The following is a 15254-nucleotide window of genomic DNA, read 5'->3' on the forward strand; positions in this document are numbered from 1 at the left end:
GGTGCCACAGCTAGTAAGCCTGGCCACTGATTCCGTCTCCTGTGGGTGTTGGGTATCTCCTCCCCTGAGGCTGCAGGTTGGGCTTCTGCCTTCTGTTTGTCACCAGTGCCTCTCAAGACTGGAGAAAGTGGATATTCGGGAGGGCCACTGACAAAGAGTAGGTACAGGCAAGGCTTTGAAGTGTGTTATGTAGCTCCCACAGAAGAGAAGCTCTCACCACCACCAGGGTGCCTCCTTTCACTGACCTACAGCCAAAAGGAGGGGAGGCAGGCTGAGAAAATGAAGGGGCTGGCACTGGGAGCTAGGTTTATGTCTTGGCCCTAGGGGAAGGAATTTGTGAAAATAAATCTAACCCTGAATCGGCGCATATTATATCCCAATCACTGTTCTGTGTATTAACTCCTTCAGTGGAAAGAGATTATTTGTGTCACATGTATCCTCTCAGGAGCAGGAACATAGAGGAGATGAGGATGAAACCAAAGCTTGAGGATTCAAGAAGATCTTTTTTTTTAATTTATTTTGTTATTGTTGAGAATATACACAGCAAAACATACACCAACAGTTTCTACATGTTCCATTTAGTGACATTGAATACATTCTTCAAGTTGTACAACTATTCTCACCCTCCTTTTTTGAGTTGTTCCTCCCGCATTAACATAAATTCACTGCCCCATAAGGTTCCTGTCTAATCCTTCAAGTTGCTGTTGTTAATTTGATCCCATACAGATAGTTCTTAAAAGACCACAGTGCTCAAGGCAGACATTTTGTTACTGGTTAAGCTAAACTATTGTTTGGTTTTAAGGGGATATTTTTGGTTTAAGGTTTAAAGATTGTCTCAGGGCAGTAGTTTCAGGGGTCCATCCAACCTTCAGGGCTCCAGAAAGTCTGGAATCCATGTGAATTTGAAATTCTGTTCACATTTTCCCTCTTCTGGTCAGAATTCTTCTATAGAATCTCTGATCAAAACGTTTGGTAATGGTAGCCGTGCACCCTCCGGTTGTTCTGCTCTCATGTCAGAGGAGGCGCTTAGCCATACATTCCATATCCTCCTACTATTCCTGACTTTCCTTCCACTGTGAGTAGACACCAGTTGCCTTGCATGTCCACTTGCAAGCTTTTAAGACCCCGGGCACTACACAGTGAACTAGGTGGTAGAACAGAAGTGCTGAACATGTTAATTAGGCCACTTGACTGGAATGTCCCATGAAACCATGACCCAAACCTCTAGTCCAAGGAACCAAATCCCATGAGGTTTTTGGTTGTAGATAAACAGCCTCAATAACTACCTTTTTTTTTTTGTCATTGTTATAAATATATCTATCACACAGCTTTGCCAATTCAACTTTTTATAGGTGTACAACTTTTTGACAGCAGTTACAACAATTGACTGTGCAACCCTGTGCTTAATCAGTGCACTATTTCCATCAGCGTTAAAGAAGATCAGTTTTAAATTTGTATTTCCCAATCTTAATCGATGATTTTGCTCCTCATATCTGTGAGTTAGAGAGACTGAGGCTATTAAATACCAGTTTTGGTTACTATAGCTTCATATTACCAGCAGTCAACTGACCAACTTGGGGTAACTGGTCCTGGGGAATTGATGGAATGCAGAATTTACACAAGTGATTCTTAACGATAATACTAACAAATGCTTACCCATATGCTAAGCATTGTGATAAGTGCATCACATGCATTATCCCATATCCACTCTTTGAGAGAGGGACTGTTGCTACCTCCCAGTCTTATATGAGGAAAAGGAGGCTTAGTAACTTGGCCAAGGATGCACACCTAGTAAGGGCCAAAGCAAGGTCTCTCTGGTACTAACACACCTAACTACTATGTCATTTTGCATCTGTTGTAGGACCTGTTAGAGATTAGGGGGGAATTTAGTTTTAAAATAAAAGGCATGGTGAAGTAGTTCTGATCAAGTAAGATGAAGTCCTTTTCAGCTGAGTTTTGTTTTGACACCAGTGAAAGGTGGGAGACCCGCTATATATGTGACACTAATGCCAAGGCTTGGTAAGGAAGAGTGGCCCTTGGTTCCCAGAGTACTGATGGAGTTCCATTTGCCTCTCCACAGACTGCTTCTCAGAGGAGTGCCGCTCTGTGATCCAGGAGCAGGCTGCAGCCCTGGGCTTGGCCATGTTTTCTCTACTGGTGCGGCGCTGCACCTGCTTACTTAAGGAGTCTGCCAAAGGTAAGCAGATGAAAGGTGCATCTGACTGTGGGCTTTCCAGCTGCCTGGGCCCCACCCATACAAGCCTCGGAGTGCCATGCCACTGTCTCATTGTCTTCCCCTCTACTCTCTAGGCTTCCTCTTCCCCACATGCCCTGTCCTTTGGCCTCCCAACTACTCCCATCTCCTTTTGTGGTCTGATTACCTCTAAGACCCTCTTTCTTCCTTGTGGAACTATTTCCTCCCTCTTTTCTCCTTTAATAGTTAGGATTTTTATTGTTCCTATGAGCTTCTGAGTGTTCCCTGCAACTATAAAAAAAACGGGAAAGTGAAATTCCCTTTTATCATAATCAATGCTTTGGTTTTTGTTTTTTACCCCCTCTGTATGTCCCTCTTTGTCTGGTATCTGGTGGGTGCTATAACCACTGTGGACTAGCCACCTTAGGAGATTGACTGGACCAGAGCAGGAGCTATTTTTAACCCTTGGGTTGAGGCACTATCTTGTATCCTTTAAGGACGCCCCTAGAATTCCAAGCCTAATTGCTGTAGCAGTATAAGGGAGGGCTGAAGGTCTCACCCATCTTTCAGCTTCTAGATCAGTACTGGTGAGAATAGCGAGGCCCTTCACCCTGCTGCATCAGCTTCAAAGATGCCTCTAGCCTCGAACCACTTTTTGGGGGGGGAAGGGGGGATTTGTTTTTTGAAACAATCAGAGTTAGAAAAGTTGCAAGAATAGCACAGTGAATTCTTATATACCCTTCACCCAAATTCCCTAAATGTTAACATTTTACTGTATTTGCTTTAAGTTTTTTCTCTTTCCAAACACACGTGTGCATTTCTGCACACATGCATACACGTACATATACTTACTCTTGTTCTTGTTTTTCTTCGGAACCATTTGATTGTAAATTATAGCTATGGCAGCCCTTTACCCCCAAATACTTGGCTCTGTGTTTCCTGATAACAAAGACATTCTCTTACATAATGATAGTACAGTTATCAAAATCAGAAATCAGCACCAATATATAATATTATAGAATCTATAGACTTTATTCAGTTTTTACCAGTTGTCTTAATAATGTTTATAGCCCCCATCCACAAAAAAAAAAAGTTTTTTTTTTTTTCCTAGTCTAAGATCCAATCCAGGATTACACATTGCATTTAGATGTCATGTCTCTTCAGTCGCCGTTGGCTTGGAATGGTTTCTAAGTCTCCCTTTGTCCTTCATGACTTCAGTGTTTTTGAAGTGTACAGACAATTTATTTTGTAGAATGTCTTACAATTTGGGTTTGTCCGATGTTTCCTCATGATCAAGTTCAGGTTATGCAGTTTTGCCAGGAACCTGGTGCCATGTCAGTACCATGCTGAAGGAAAGCTAAAAGGGTGGGCTGGAGGCCAGAGTAGAGACGTCAGCCAGGCCACGGGCGAAGCAGAAACAGTTGTCTGTGGGGGCAAACCTAGTGCACTGGCTCTCTCTTTGTCCTGCTTTTCAGACTCCTCTTAGGTGCTGGCACTTGTCCTTCGCTTCTGGGCCCAGCTTTCCTGTGGACTTGGTCTCCCTTCCCTAAGAGCTTGCTGCCGTCCCAGCGCCCCAGACCTCACTCGGGGGCCACAGCAGACCTAGGCCCAGTTCTCACCCTTTGCCTCTGCAGCTCAGCTGTCCTCTCCAGAGGACAGGGATGACCAAGATGACATCAAGGTGTCTTCCTTTGTCCCGGACCTGAAGGAGCTGCTCCCCAGTGTGAAAGTCTGGTCAGACTGGATGCTTGGCTACCAAGACACCTGGAATCCTCCACCCACATCCCTGGATCTGCCCTCACAGTGAGTCAGCTGCCCATTCCTTCAGCACTACTGGCCTCAGCCCACCCCATCCAGTCCTGTTCTTTGTTTCTCCCACTCACAGCCCATTTGTTTCTCTGTTGCCTCTTGATTTGAACTTTGTTTTTTTCCTTTTTGAGCACCTTCCATGTTCCTTGATGTTTTAGGATAGTTTAGCCTATCCTCTGGCCCTGTTCCTCCTCCTTTCCTTCAGACTCAGTCTGTCTTTTTTTTCCCACTCCGTAGCTTGCGTTCTCTTTTGTTCTTTGTCCTTGCTCTTACTCTCTCACTCTCACTTCATCTTGTTCCTACTCACTGTCTCTGTAGCTGCCTCTTGAGTCTGAGTGTGTGTCAGTGTATATGTGCGACTTTTTCTCTTTTGCTTTCTCTCCCTTTTAGTTTTTCTCCATGTATCTTTTAGGCTTTCTCACTACTTCTTGTGCTGTGTTACACATTCTGTCTCCTTGCCTTCCTCTCATGACATGGTAGTGTGTGAGGCGATTGAGCACCCATTCCCTGTCTCCTTACCACTCCCCTCTCCCAACCCCCTTGTGTCTCTGTGTCAGTGTGGTATTTGTCGTTATGGGATGTTGGTCCAAGGAGCGTGTGCATCAGCCTGGGTGTGTCTATATGGATCTGTTGGTGTGTTTGTATGGCTGTTTCTTGTGTATATCAGTGTCTGGTTCTGTGTGTGCCTGTTTGAGCTTGTCTATGTATATCCGTGAGTCTGTCTGAATGCGTCTGACTGTCTCTGAGGGTCTGTATAACTAGGGATCTTTTGATGGGTGTCTGTGTGTCTGTATGTGCTGTATCCATGTGTGTCCATGTGGTTGTCCATATCTGTGTCCGTGCCCATTTCTGTCTGTGTCTCTGTGGGGATTCGTGTGTCCCCATGAGGGGTTTGTTTCCCTGTGTGTCTGTGTCTCCATGTCTCTGTTTCCATATTCATGTCTGTCTGTGTCTGATTCTGGGTCTGTGTTGGTCCACATCTGTGTCTGTGTGTGTGACTGTGTCCTGTGGGAGTGTTTCTCAATGTGTAAGACTGCCTTTTCTGTGTCCATGTTTGTCCATGACTGTGTCTGTATGTGTCAGGCTATGATTGTGTCTCCATGTGTCAGTCTGGGTCTTTCTGTCTGAGGGGGGATTTCTCTGTATATGGGTCTGTGCCTGCCTACCCTTCTGCCTCTGCTTTGTCTGCCTGCCCATGCCTGTCTGCCTGCCTGTCTCACCTGTTGCCTGCCTGCCCACCTGCCTCTGCCTCTGTCTCCTGGCCTGCCTTGCCCATCTGCATGTCTTGGCTTGTCTCTGCCTGCCTGCCTCTGTCTGTCACCTTGCCTACCTCACTGTCTACCTCTGCTGTGCGTTTGTCCGCATCAGGGTCAGCAAACTATGGCTTGCTGCCTGTTTTAGTGTGGCCACAATCTAGGAATATTTTTAAATGGTTGGGGAAAAAAATCGAAAAAAGAATGATATCTCATGACTTGTGAAAATTCTATGAAATTCGAATTTTGGTGTCCATAAAGTTTTATTGGAACACAGCCATGCTCATTCACTTACATTTTGTCTATGGCTGCTTTCACACTGTAACAGCAGAGTTGAGTAGTTGCGACAGAGACCGTATGGCCTGCAGAATCTAAAATATCTACTATCTAGCCCATTACAGAAGAAGTTTGCTGACTCCTGATCTCTATTCCATGTTCCCAGGTATGCCATTCTTATCTATCTCAGTGTCACTGTGTGTTTGTTCGTATTTGCACAATAGTGTCTTAATGTATGTGTATGTAGGCTTCTATCGCTGTTCATCTCTGTTGGCTATCCATCTCTCTCCCTCCTCTTTTCCTGACTCTGTCCGCCTCTGTCTCTCTCTTTCCGTTCTCTGCATTGTGGTCTCTGGCAGGTGTGGTGTACTCAGAGCCCCTTCAGGCTCAGTGTTACATGTGTATATGTATGTGTTTTGGAATAAGCATCCATACCCAGTATCTAATCATTCTTCTCCACTGCCCTTCTCTGGGAGGAGGGAAATACTGGAGGATAGAGTATGGAGACCTAGGCTGCTACTGACAGCACTTCTGGGAGGGGTTTTTCCCTGGGCTAGGGACGAGCCAGCCATGTGGACTCATGGGTGAACCACAGAGGGAAGGCTGCAGCAGAGATTTCATGCCAGCAGTTATTGATCTTCCTGTGTGGACTGTATAGTCTTGATTCTTTCCTGCCTTTCTTTCCTCACATTTCTTCCTTGTTCCTCACCCCAAGAAGCAACACATAACTTTTTTCCCTCAACCCTGGACAGTTAAGCCTACCCTCCCCATGCCCCCCTCAGGTCTTGCTCTGCAGTTATGTGGGTGATGCTCACAGCATTGAACAGTTCTCTGTGTCCTTCCCATGAGCCTCCCTAGGCAGCAAAATATACTCCAGGCTAAGGCGTTGTGAGCCAGGGTGGAGCCTGAACTGAGCACCTGGGGCACCACCACAGGAACTGATGGCTCTGCTGACTCAGGGGCAGCTGTTTCCCAGCAGTGTCAGGAACCAAAGGGTTGACATGCATAGTCTTAAACTTTTCAAGCCGTTAATCTATAATGCGAACTAGGCAATTTGTAGTTTTGGAAAGAAAATGACAAGGAAGGGCTTAGCTCTCCAGGGATCTGAAGCCAGTGCTTCTGAGCGTGCGCAGGGGTCACTGAGTGAGTGTTCCTCCCTTCCTCTCAGAGGTGGGGGGGGGACCATCTGTCCCTAGAGCTTGGGCCTTCCCTGGGTCACCTCACCTCATAACCACGGATCCCTTAGATATGGTCCACACAGCCCCTGTTCACCAGCATCCTAGGCTCTTTTGCAACCCGCCTCCCTGCAGCTATCCTCCCTCTCTTGCTCCCTTTGGCTTTTGTTTGGCTGAGGAAATGGAAAGCTCACACAGGAAGTGCTGGGCCTCATTTGCTTGAGGTGCCGAGTCTGTTTTCTCTTTAGATGCTGCAGCCAATGGCCCGTTGCTGGCTTACGCGAGCTGCTGCCCATCTTTGGGCAAGGGCTCAATCTGCAGCTGGGCACATAGTCCGAGCACAGCCACCCACAGCTAGGCTTCGCCTCCTGGGCTACAGGGGGCAGAGGGGATTGAAACACTTGAACCAAATTTGCTCAGACTTTTCTTCACAGGAAGAGCAAATCAGACCAAGTACTGAAGCAAGATTGCCCAGTAAACAAGTTGCTGTAGCCGTCCGTGGACACCACTGCTCTCTTGTGAATCCAGCGTGGTCTAGGGAAGCCAGTGCATGGTAGAGAGTAGGGCCCCTTCGGCGGGATCTCTCTCTGCCCCTCCCCATCAGGACCAGGACCTTGTTGTCGCTGGAATGAAAGTTTAAGCAGAAAGGAGGGGCTCTGCTGCCTTGGGGCCTGACCACAGGGCTTGATTGTTTGAGTGCTGGTACCACTGTTCAACAGAGGAAACCTGACCTGACTCCCGGAAGGCTAGTCCCACTTCATAGCCTTCAGGTCAGAGCACTGGAAAAGTGGATTAAGAATATTCCCTCCCTACTTTCCATTTTCTTATATAGCTCCCTAACAGTCATTGTGTAAATACTATGCTTGAGAGGTTGGCGAGGTATGGTGGTTCTGTGGGCTGAGTTGCATCTCACACCCACTGATCTTCCACACTATGGAGTCTTTTTTTTTTTTTTTAAGGCCTCGGGAATAACATACCCCAGATAGTTCTGTGAATATCAGAACTGTAAACCCCCGACAGGCCTTAAGGCCCTTCTTGCTGATCTTCATTTTGGAGAGTTTAGGAATGCTGTCAAGGGAGCAGGAAGGAAATGGCTCCCACTTAGTGCTTCTCCTTTGCATGATTTCTTTGGTCTTTGCCTGTGTTGGTTCTGTGCAAAGACAAGTTTCTCTCTCTGAGATCAGGTGACCTGGTATCTGACATTTCAGTTTGTTTTTCTCTTGAAAACCCCTCTCTTGAATTGTCTTTTTGACACATTTGGGTCCATATTTAATCTGGATCCCTTCATTCCCTCCTTGTCTTTCCTTGTACAGTTAGAGAATCATAGCAGAGCATCCTCCACTTGCCATGAGAAATTTCAGAGCTCATCGTTAGTCTCCTCGGTTCTGTCCTTTTTGCCTGTGTTCCTCTTCTTTCTGGTCAAGCCTATGTTTCCTAGGAAATAGCTACTCAGGCACATCTGAAATACGGTCCCTATCCTAGGAACACCCAGGATGATGATGGATGATAGAATATCCCCAACGCTGCAGAGTGATAAAGGCAGGATTGCAGGACCATCTGTGCCCTCCACACAGTGGCCCTTAGTAGGTATGCGTGTTGGAGCCCATGTGTGAGTAAGTTGACTTACCATTTGGGCCTGTTAGGAGTTAGAATTAGGATGGCTTTATATCCCAAGAGATTTTGTATGGAGGATCATAGCAGGTGTGGAAAGTTGCCTTGGGCCCCTGAAAAAGACACTGTAGAGTGCTTTGGTCAATTTAGAGCATACCACAGTGTCTGGAGGGGCCGTCTACTTGGGGATAGGGCACAGTTTCTGCTTTCTTCTGCACCAGGCCCCTTGTTAAAAGGCAGTGGCAGCTACTCCCCACTTTACCAAATGAACATGTGGAAAGTTGAGAATGTCAGGTGATGGAGAGGAACAGAGCAGCAGGCTCCCTTGAGCCTAAGCAGAGTGACCCCTTGCATCTCAGGACCTTTGGCAAGGCCCGGGCAGTGGGACCGCCTGCCTCATCGCACGGTCTCTGCTGACGCCAACCTCCCCTCATCTGGGTCCCTGGTTCTCAGTGAAGGAGGAGTCAGGGGACTCTGAGAACAGCCAGCCCAGCCCAGCTGTGGCAGTTGGTTTATTGCTTTCAGCTGGTACTTGAACCCAGGTCCTGGTCTTGGAGACGTTCCCAGGTTTAATCCCCAGAGCTTTCTCGCAGCTGTATGACACCGCGCTGACCCCGAATGAGGATAGGAAAATAGAACCAGTGCCAAGCCAGAGTCTCTTTTTCATTTGGAGTCTGGCTGTCTGCCCATGACCAGGGTTACATAATGGGAAACATAGCTGGGGCTCTGGAGAGCCCGCGTTTCACCAGGCTGCCCAGACCTTCGCGTTCTGATGCTATATATCTTCCTAATTGTAGCTCGGATGCATTTATCATACCTTTGGATTGGAGTACCATTAAAAGAAAAACTCCAGAAATTCCTGGACTTGCTGCTTTTCCATGGCTTGTCTATATAGTCTACAGCTTATGCTGGAAAAGGCCTATAGGGAGCCTTCTGAGGTACTGTCACATAGGGAGACGTAGGTTGTGTGCAGTAAGCTAGTTGCCGCAGGCAGCCTGCGTGGATTGGCCCTGTAGACAAGATAGAAATTGTTGAGATAAAAAACAGCTAGCTTATTCACCCTCATAGGGCAGCTCTGAAATAAGAACTAATCGCAAGCTAATCGGCACCCCTTCAAGGACACTTAATGCGTCTTCCTAAAAGGGCATTTTAGGAGGTCACTAAGTAATAGTCCATCAGCACTTCCCTGAAGGAAGTGGTGGTGACTGTGGGAAGCCCCTTTGCTGCCCTGGCTCCCCACCCAGTCTCCCTGGCTCCGGGTTGGGGCGTCAGCACTACAGCCTGGCACCAGGGGGTTCCTCTTCCTCTAAGTGCTGAGTGTGGGGCACACGTGATCTGTCCCACAGCAGGAGTCTCTGTCCCCTCCACACTCCTCCCATAGGACTCCTTGTGAGAGGAAGGGGTGTTGGCCTAAGATTCCAGTCTGACCCCAGCAAGGTACAGCAGCTGACCCCAGGGAGAGTACTTTCCAGCTCTGGGCTGAGGTTATTTGGGTCCAGTGTGCTAAACTGAGGAGACGTGTTGGAGTGGTTACAGCTAAAAGTTTTGAGAGGCAGGAACCGTGAGAATCCGCACCAGGGAGGCCGCCGAGGGCTCCACTCAAGCAGTGGAGATGTCAAGGTCCCTTGAGGGCTGCTCTTTCCCAAACATGCAGCACTGATGGGTTTAACACACCATAGTGGTAGGATGGATGGAGGCTACACAGATGAGTGTAACTTGGGGGAACTAAAATCAAATAAACCCCTGACCTAGACAGAGGTTGAAGGGGACACAGTAAGAGGTATTCTGGTCCTGAAGAAATCCTGGAATGATGTCCGTATGACCTGTTGGTGGCCATAAGGGTCTAGCTGAAGTTTATGTTCTTGGTGTAGTGCAGGGTGACAGAGCTCTACAGAATTTGATTTGCCTTGTTGGACATAACTGATTTGGGTTTGGGCACTCTCTCAAAGGCCCAGGGTGACTTATTTGTGTGAACTAGATGGGAGCATCTTAAACCAAGTCTTATGTTCTTTAGTGGTCACCCAATAAAGAGCTCTTATTCCTAGAAAATAGCATCTTGTTGCCCTGTCCGTGTCTTCACTCCTAGAACCATGATCTCTGATACCTTTTTCTCCTCTTTATGTCATGGTAGCAGCTAGAAGATATGCTGTTTATAGCTCCTACGTCTCAGAGAGGGAGCTGCATAGATTTCCCCTCATTTTTACCTCATCCCCAGGACCTGTTGGACTATCTACCACTAAGACTGAGAACCTCCAAACCAGATCCTCAACACTGAAACAGGGTTGGCATGATGTCTTGGCTTTTCCAAGGAACCTGCTAAGCATTTTTAAGCCCAGATACTATTATTTTAACTCTAGCTGACTTGTTGGATTCAGTCATTTTCTGCTCTTAGCTGCTCACCTCCTGCAGTTTTTTTCTAGTTGGGTGGTAAGTCTTCCAGGGCACTGCTGTTATTATGTTGGCCACTGAACCCTGTGTGGAGAGTTGTGGGCTAGGATGTAGTGGTCCAAAGGGGGACAAGTTTAGAAAAGAGGATGTTGCATATCCTAGGAGCATTTCTCATTATTTTTCTTGTCCCTCCCTTTTGTGTCTATAGTCCATGGGCCTTCTCTCTTTCAGTTTCCTTGTGCCTAGTTACTGTGCCATCTTGGCTGTATTTCCAGATCTCCTCACCCCAGGAACCAAAGGACCCAACTCATTTGCCATCTGTACTACTTCTCTGATCTTCCATAGCCCCGAAACACAATGCAGGGCTTCTTCTCACTCAGCTCTTTCCGGGTTTGTTCTGCAGCTGTGGAGTTTGAATGTTAGTGTTTAAACAAGCTGGTATTACACAGGAAATGGCCACCTCCACAGGCCCCTGCAGGCTTGTAACATGGGGTCATTGTACTTGATATTAATCACCAGTCAGCCTGTTCCCCCAGTAAAAATATGAAGGGGCATCTGAGTGCTCCGTCCTCCTTAGGCTTGCCAGAAAGATGGACTGAACCCTGCTCAGTCCTTAGCACTCTACTCTTTCCAAACTGTCTCCTGCCCTCAGCCCCACCCCAGTTGGAGCTTGCAGGAGTCTTACCTGACCTCTTCCCTATAAAGCTGTCAGATCTGCTTTCCTTTCTGAGTTCTAGGCAAGGAGATGGATTGTTGTGGTATAACGTGCCTCATGTCTCACGCCTTAATCTTTCAGAGCGTGTTGTAGTCGGGTAATGTCCTATATGAGAAAAACTCCAAAATTTTAGAAACACGGAAACCCACTGGCCCACCTGAGAGTAGGGCTTCTCAGTTGCCTGGACTTGGGCTGCTTTTCTAATGCTGTTTGCAGAACTAACCCCAGCCCTAAGGGTTAATCTGATTCCCCAAGTCAATATCCCCCAAACAACAAGCCAAGAGTGTGTGTTGGTTCATTTCTGTGAAATGTGTTTCCCCAGTCACCTGGGCTGGCCTGGGCTGCATTGTATCGGCCAGCAGCTGCACTGCACTCAAACTGACAGCTACATTAAACCTTGGAATTCTGAGGTAATAAAAAGTAAATTAACTCTTATTTTTTTCCTTTCCTGATGGAGTAAGTGAATGCATGTCTGTGGGGAAGTGAGCGAGCCTTGGTTCTGAATGTATACCTCTAACTAGCCACTGCTGGTCTGTCCCAAGCTAGGATCTGGCTTTCAGTCCCCAGCCAGGGTCTGCTTTCCTGGTGTGTGGTGTGTTCTGTGGGGTTGGGCCAGTGGGTCACCCAGCAACTGCTGATCCCTGCTCACTAATCACATCGCAGTTGCTGAGAGGCTCCCTTGCCACCATTCTGGGAGCCATAAAGGAGCTCATTGGACACAGTTTCATATTCTCTGGCTGCTTTGTGTCTGCTTGATGAATTGTGCACCTTAACTTTAGTGGGATTTCTTGGGCTCTGGGAGTTCCCCAAAATGTAAGTTGGGACTAGGACAAGCCAGAGGGACTTGTCTAAGGCCATAGCTACTCTGGAGGGTCCATTTAGAACCATAGGTGCTTAAGTTGTTTGAAAAACTTTGGGGAGCCATTTCTGAAGCATGTCCAGAAGATTGTGTGTTGTTTAAAGCTCCTCATAGCCGCTCAAATTTGACGTTGGGCTCCTCAGGGCCAGGCCAACTTTGAGTCCTTAGCATTGCCGTGGGGTGGAGATTAGAAGGTACTCCTAGTGGGGATAAGGAACGAAGGCAGGAAAAAGCTAAGCTTTTTCCCTCTACTCAGACAGGAAACCCTGTGTACACCCATGGAACTGACCTTCCAGCCCAGGGGCCTGATTGGGTTAAGCTGAGGTGATGTTGCCCAGGCTCCAGAAATGATCTCACCCTCTTGCAGATATCTTAACCTTGGAGCTCAGGCATCTCACCTAGTTTTCTAAAGTACCTCTTTCTTCTAGCATTAGTATCTTGACACTCCCCACTCCCTCACCCCCTGTAAAAAGCCACTGTTATGGCCCATGGGTACCTGTTTGGTTATGTTTGTGTCTGTGGTGTTCAATGAGATAGGAGGTATCTGATGATGAAATGTGAACTGGGTTTGAGCAGTTCCACTGAGATACCAGAAGAAAGCAGCTCCTCAGAATCAGAGTTCAAATACAGGACCCTTCAGAACACATCAGGGCAGAAATGACCTTTCACTGACTACTTCATTGACCTTTCCAGGACCGCCAAATGGCCCTTGGACCACTTTACATCTCTGAGCTGGGAATCCAGGGCACTTCTGTGTATTTTAGCACCAACTGCTGTCTTAAAAATAAAATCAGGGTAGAAACTGCCATCCACCTCTTTTTGTAGCAAGTCATAAGGTTTTGGCACAAGGTGGGCGATAATGGGCAAAAGGTAGATGTGGGCAGGAGTCTTTAGTGGTGGCCAGCAGTCTCTGGGAGGAGTCAGTTTTGGTTTATCTGAGCCTTAGGGAATAGGAGAGCATAGTAATGAGAACCACATGGTACCACATATTTCTTCATCTTGGATCCAAGATGGTAGAGGTGGGAGGATGAGAGAGGGATGTGGGGCCTCCCACTGTGGCAGCCATGGGTAGTTTTCTGTCCCCTCTCCCTGGCTGGGGATGCTGCTGCCCACGCCCCTCCCCCACCCCACCACGTCCTGCAGCAGCCTTGACCTGCATAGCACCAACCAGGGCCCCCAAGCCAAGAATTCAACTGGGAGACTTTTCACCTTCTTCCTTCTCACTGTTGTCTTTCCTGTTTATTTTCCAAATTGCTGCTCTGCAGCAGAGCAGTGCCTGTTGGCTGAAGCTCACCAGCGCTGTGGGATCAGACTCTGGCAGTGGGCTCAAGTGGCCAGCAGGGCACCGGGGGAGGAAGCAGGGAGCTGGAAGAACCTCCCTGTGCGTCTCCCATGGGCAGCACTAACCTCGGAGGCGGCCCTGAGCAGCCCTATCACATCCGGTGCTTGTCTCTGCAGCCGGGACCGGAGGATAAACTATCAGAGCTGTTGGGCAGTGCATCATTCCTCTTATTATTTTCTTCTCTGCAGATGGGGTCGTGGAAAGTTCAGTTCCTTTTAACCCTCGAAGTTCTGTTTATTCTACAGCTGGTAGCCTGAATGCGGCGTTTCCCATTACATCACAAAGGAGCTCAGGCAGAGCTCTGCACAGAAACGTGTTGCAACTGTTTATTTTTTTCCATATTTAAACATTTCTGACAGCCAAACCCGGCTGAGCCAAAAGATGGAGCTTTGTGAATGAGTCTGGTTGTCGGTGTCTGTGCAGAGAGTGGCTTTAGAAAACTCTCATCCCTCCGGTGATTCTTCCCAAACATGTTCTTTTTCCTGGGCAAAGCCTGTGAAGGGAGTGACTTCTGCAGTACGCATGTGTTGATTATGTGCCGTTGTGTGATTAATGGGGCTGTGTTCCGCCTGGTTCCCAGGACACTCTTGAAAACAAGATGTTTCATTTTATTGCCTTTTCCTAGAGCGGTGATTACAGTAAATAAACCAGTGCAGCCTCCTTCCACCTGGAGCCAGTCAGGGAGTCCCCATACCTCCACCCTACTTCCTCACCCAGCATCACCTTCAGTGGCATGTACCTTGAATGTCATCGTTTCTACCATCTCCCAAAGGTTCCTAGTTTCCAGCAGAAGCAAATTACTTAGGTCTGAGGCCCCTCCTTAGCGCACAGCAACTCCCCTGGGGAGATTCCAGGATGTGGCTCATTCCTGCAGCTCTCTTTGCCACCTCTTGAACTTAATTGTGAAGCTTTTATTTGTAATCGTCCTATGTTTCTGACTCTTTTTGGAGTAGAGCTTGGCGCCCATAGGGTACTGTTGCCTGTTCTAGACTCCCTGATTAGGTGGTCCTCTGGAGAAGAAAGCCAAGTCTGTAGACTTGGCAGGACCTATATCTGAGCACAGTTTGACTATTTGAGCTATGCCGTGGGCAGGCAAAAAGAAAGCTATATGGAGCCATAACACTCACCAAAGCTGGGATTTGAACCACAGCATATTTTTGACAAGTGATGGAGACAGAGAAATGAACTCTCTTTTTATAGTTCTACCATGAAGTTTGAACTGGGGAGAGGCAGCTTTTTGCATTTTCAAAATTTCTGCACAGGTTCAAACAGGACCTGATAATACATATATAATCAGAGAGACCAACCATTCCAATTTGCCCAGGTCACTGTGAGTCGGAACCAACTCGATGGCGCATAACAACACCGAAGAGGCTTCAGGGGATGTAAAACTTTCAGTGTTAAGACTGGGATGGTCCCAGGCAAACCAGAACAGTTGGTCGTCCTGTATTCTAACCATTCCACAGTGAGGGAAAGAAAAGGGAATGGGATGGCCAGAACAGCACTGATACTAGTTCATTTGCTGAAATAACATGGAGGACTTTACCTTTCTGGGGAGGATTTTGGCGGGCCAGGGTTGTGATGGCAGGGGTGGGGGGTTGTTTGTTTGCCTGTTTGTTTTCCTGCTTGTAT

General features: G+C 47.5%; 1 protein-coding gene across 6 annotated transcripts in view; it reads left to right on the forward strand.

Annotated features, from left to right (window-relative positions):
- The window catches only part of SMG6 (SMG6 nonsense mediated mRNA decay factor), a 235631-nt gene that overhangs the window by 95250 nt on the left and 125127 nt on the right, over window positions 1–15254 (forward strand). For all 6 annotated transcript variants that reach the window (XM_049860652.1, XM_049860651.1, XM_049860654.1 and 3 more), the window contains 2 exons: window positions 2081–2197; window positions 3829–3997. In XM_049860652.1, the coding sequence (XP_049716609.1) occupies window positions 2081–2197; window positions 3829–3997 (286 nt within the window). The remainder of the gene's footprint in view (window positions 1–2080; window positions 2198–3828; window positions 3998–15254) is intronic.

Source organism: Elephas maximus, chromosome 19 (genome assembly GCF_024166365.1).
Source record: "Elephas maximus indicus isolate mEleMax1 chromosome 19, mEleMax1 primary haplotype, whole genome shotgun sequence".
Lineage (NCBI taxonomy): Eukaryota > Metazoa > Chordata > Mammalia > Proboscidea > Elephantidae > Elephas > Elephas maximus.